This window comes from Myotis davidii, unplaced genomic scaffold (genome assembly GCF_000327345.1).
Source record: "Myotis davidii unplaced genomic scaffold, ASM32734v1 scaffold4584, whole genome shotgun sequence".
Taxonomy (NCBI): domain Eukaryota; kingdom Metazoa; phylum Chordata; class Mammalia; order Chiroptera; family Vespertilionidae; genus Myotis; species Myotis davidii.
Genome location: NW_006295086.1, coordinates 9,641 through 11,999, shown reverse-complemented (window position 1 = coordinate 11,999; position 2,359 = coordinate 9,641). Strand labels below are relative to the sequence as shown.

Genomic DNA, 2,359 nt, shown 5'->3' with positions numbered 1-2,359 from the left:
AGACTCTAGCGTGAGTGACAGCCCCGCTCCCTCTCCGTATCCCCATCCAGCCCGCCAGGGAAGCCTGGGGACAAGCTCCTTCCCAGAGAGCTGGGGAAGAGGGAGCTTGCAGGGCCTGGCTGCATACACCTATCTGAGCACATGAGCCTGGGAATAAAAAATGGCTTTGGACTTTTTAAGTAAAGCAGATGGACTGGAACAGGGAAGGCTTAGAAAAAAAGGGGGATCACAGTGGGAGGAGGGGTGAAGGAATACCTCTGTTCCTAGCTAGGAGAAGACTTTGTCTTTTAAAACCTCATTAAAGTCAGTCTCTAGATGTTCTTGAGGATGCTGCCTTTGTCAGTGGAAAGGGAGTAGCAGTGCTGGGGTCCTCGAAGAGGAGACAGACTGCTTTCTGATATGGGGGGGGCAGTTTTAGGCTCCTTTCTGCTCCATCCTCCAGGAGAGGAGCTGCTATGCTCACAGGAAGTGACATCAGTTTGCAGTGGGTGAGCAAGGACTAGTCCCACAACACTCGCTCCTCAGCTCATTCTTCCTCAGCTCCTTGGCTGGTTTTGAGGAGAAGAATGTGGTCACCGAGCTGGGAGAGACCTGGCAGGAGAAGCCCGGAGCCCCGAGAGGTGGCCAGGGAGACACGGCTGCACCCACCCAGCAACCTGAAGACCCTAGCACTCCAGAGCGTCAGAGCAGCCCCAGAAGACTCCAGCAGCTCATGGAATTGGAGAGCCAGGCCAGCAGGTAAGAACTATACTGTGCTGGGCTCCTGCTCCTACTGCCAGGGTTTTTCCAAGTTCCACACCCCAGAACAAACCCTGATACACTGAGCAGGCCAGTTACCTTCTGCAGGTGTGATTGCTTAGGAGCCAGTGGGAAGCTGACCAGCAAAGAGCATCCGCGGGGCCAATCTGCATGGGCTTCATTTTGAAGCCATGGCATCAAACCTGTTAGACCAAGCCTGGCACACAGAACCATATTACCTAGCAGCCATGTGTGCCATGAATACCTGGGTTGGAAAAGGCATATGGGTTGCCTTTGCCATTCAAGGAGACAGACGTTCTCAGAGGAAGGTGTGTTCTGGTGTGGATGGGACTCCCTGCCACAGATAAAGGAAGTTCAGTGAAGTCTTCCACTGCCACCACCACCAGTTTGGCCTTGAATGACAGTATTTGGATGCTCCCTTTGCTCCCGAGAGATCTTTTCCAATAGTGGCCATGAGTAGGGAACAGCCTCATGTGAGCCAGCTGTTCCGGCCATAAGCACATTGAACAAGATGTACAGGACCCTGCCAGCCTGCCCTCAGGGAGCACACAGCATGCTGTTACTGGACAGAGGACCTGGCCCTCAGCAGGTCTGTCTATGGCCAGCTAGTAGTGTACGGCCAGCTTGACTTTGTGCGGGGAGAATTTCACCACACGAGTCCAGGCATTGTTTATTAAAGCTGGGGCCAGTGAAACAAGGAAGGGCTTACCATGGAAGAAGCAACAGGAGAGCCTTAGCTTTCTGGGAAGTCAGAGAAAAGGAGTCCTTAGGAGTAGATTCAGGGGATTAGCCGGGAACAAGCTGCTGCTGCCCATTGCACCCCTGGTTGCAAGTCTCCTGGGGACCCTTAGAGTTTAGGAGAGTCACACCTGCGGGGTAAGAACAGGGGGGAGGAGATGGAAAAGTGATTTGCAAGGGTTATTTTAAAAACATCAATTTTTTTTAAAAAAAACCTCCTTGAAGTGTCAGTCTGGGGATTGGGGTTCGAAAAGCCTGTTTGAGCCTGTTTGATATCAGCTCTCAGTATGGACACACTCACCTTTCCTCTATTTCAGGGTGAGAAACCCCTCGAGCTGTATGGTCACTGTTACAGTCACTGCTGCTGCTGAGCAGCCTCACGTTTACATCCCAGCCTCCCCAAGTGAATTGGACTCCAGCTCAGCCAGGTAAGTAGGGGCAACCTGGGACATGTTCTCTGGGCTGTTTCCTCCCTGGAGCTAAAGGACTGGACTTTTATCCCATGTCACTTCTCTGACATTAGCTCTAGTGCCTCCCCCAACTCCTAGTGGCCATTGGTTAAGGGGTTACATAGCACAGCCCCAGTTCCTATCCCAATGAAAGGCTGAGGTGGTACTTCCTAGGGCTCTGCCATCCATAAAACCTTGCTAATGGCTCTTGGGGGACATTCATGGAAAGGCCAAAGAAAGTCCATTGAAGCCAGAGTGTATGTCTGTCTCCCTCATGTTATCCTTCATAAGAAGAGGCACACACTCACTGCCTCATGTGCATTTCTGGCCGCACCTACAAGCTTAGAGTGTAGGAAGGGAACCATTGCAGGGAGGCTGAGTGAGGTTTGTGTGTGTGTGTGTGGGGGGGCATC

The 2,359-nt window shown here is 52.2% G+C and overlaps 1 protein-coding gene across 1 annotated transcript in view; it reads left to right on the top strand.

The window, feature by feature from the left end:
* The window catches only part of ZNF185 (zinc finger protein 185 (LIM domain)), a 49,571-nt gene that overhangs the window by 37,698 nt on the left and 9,514 nt on the right, over positions 1-2,359 (top strand). Inside the window, exons 17-18 of the mRNA XM_006769698.2 lie at positions 538-738; positions 1,815-1,925. Of these exons, the coding sequence (XP_006769761.1) occupies positions 538-738; positions 1,815-1,925 (312 nt within the window). The remainder of the gene's footprint in view (positions 1-537; positions 739-1,814; positions 1,926-2,359) is intronic.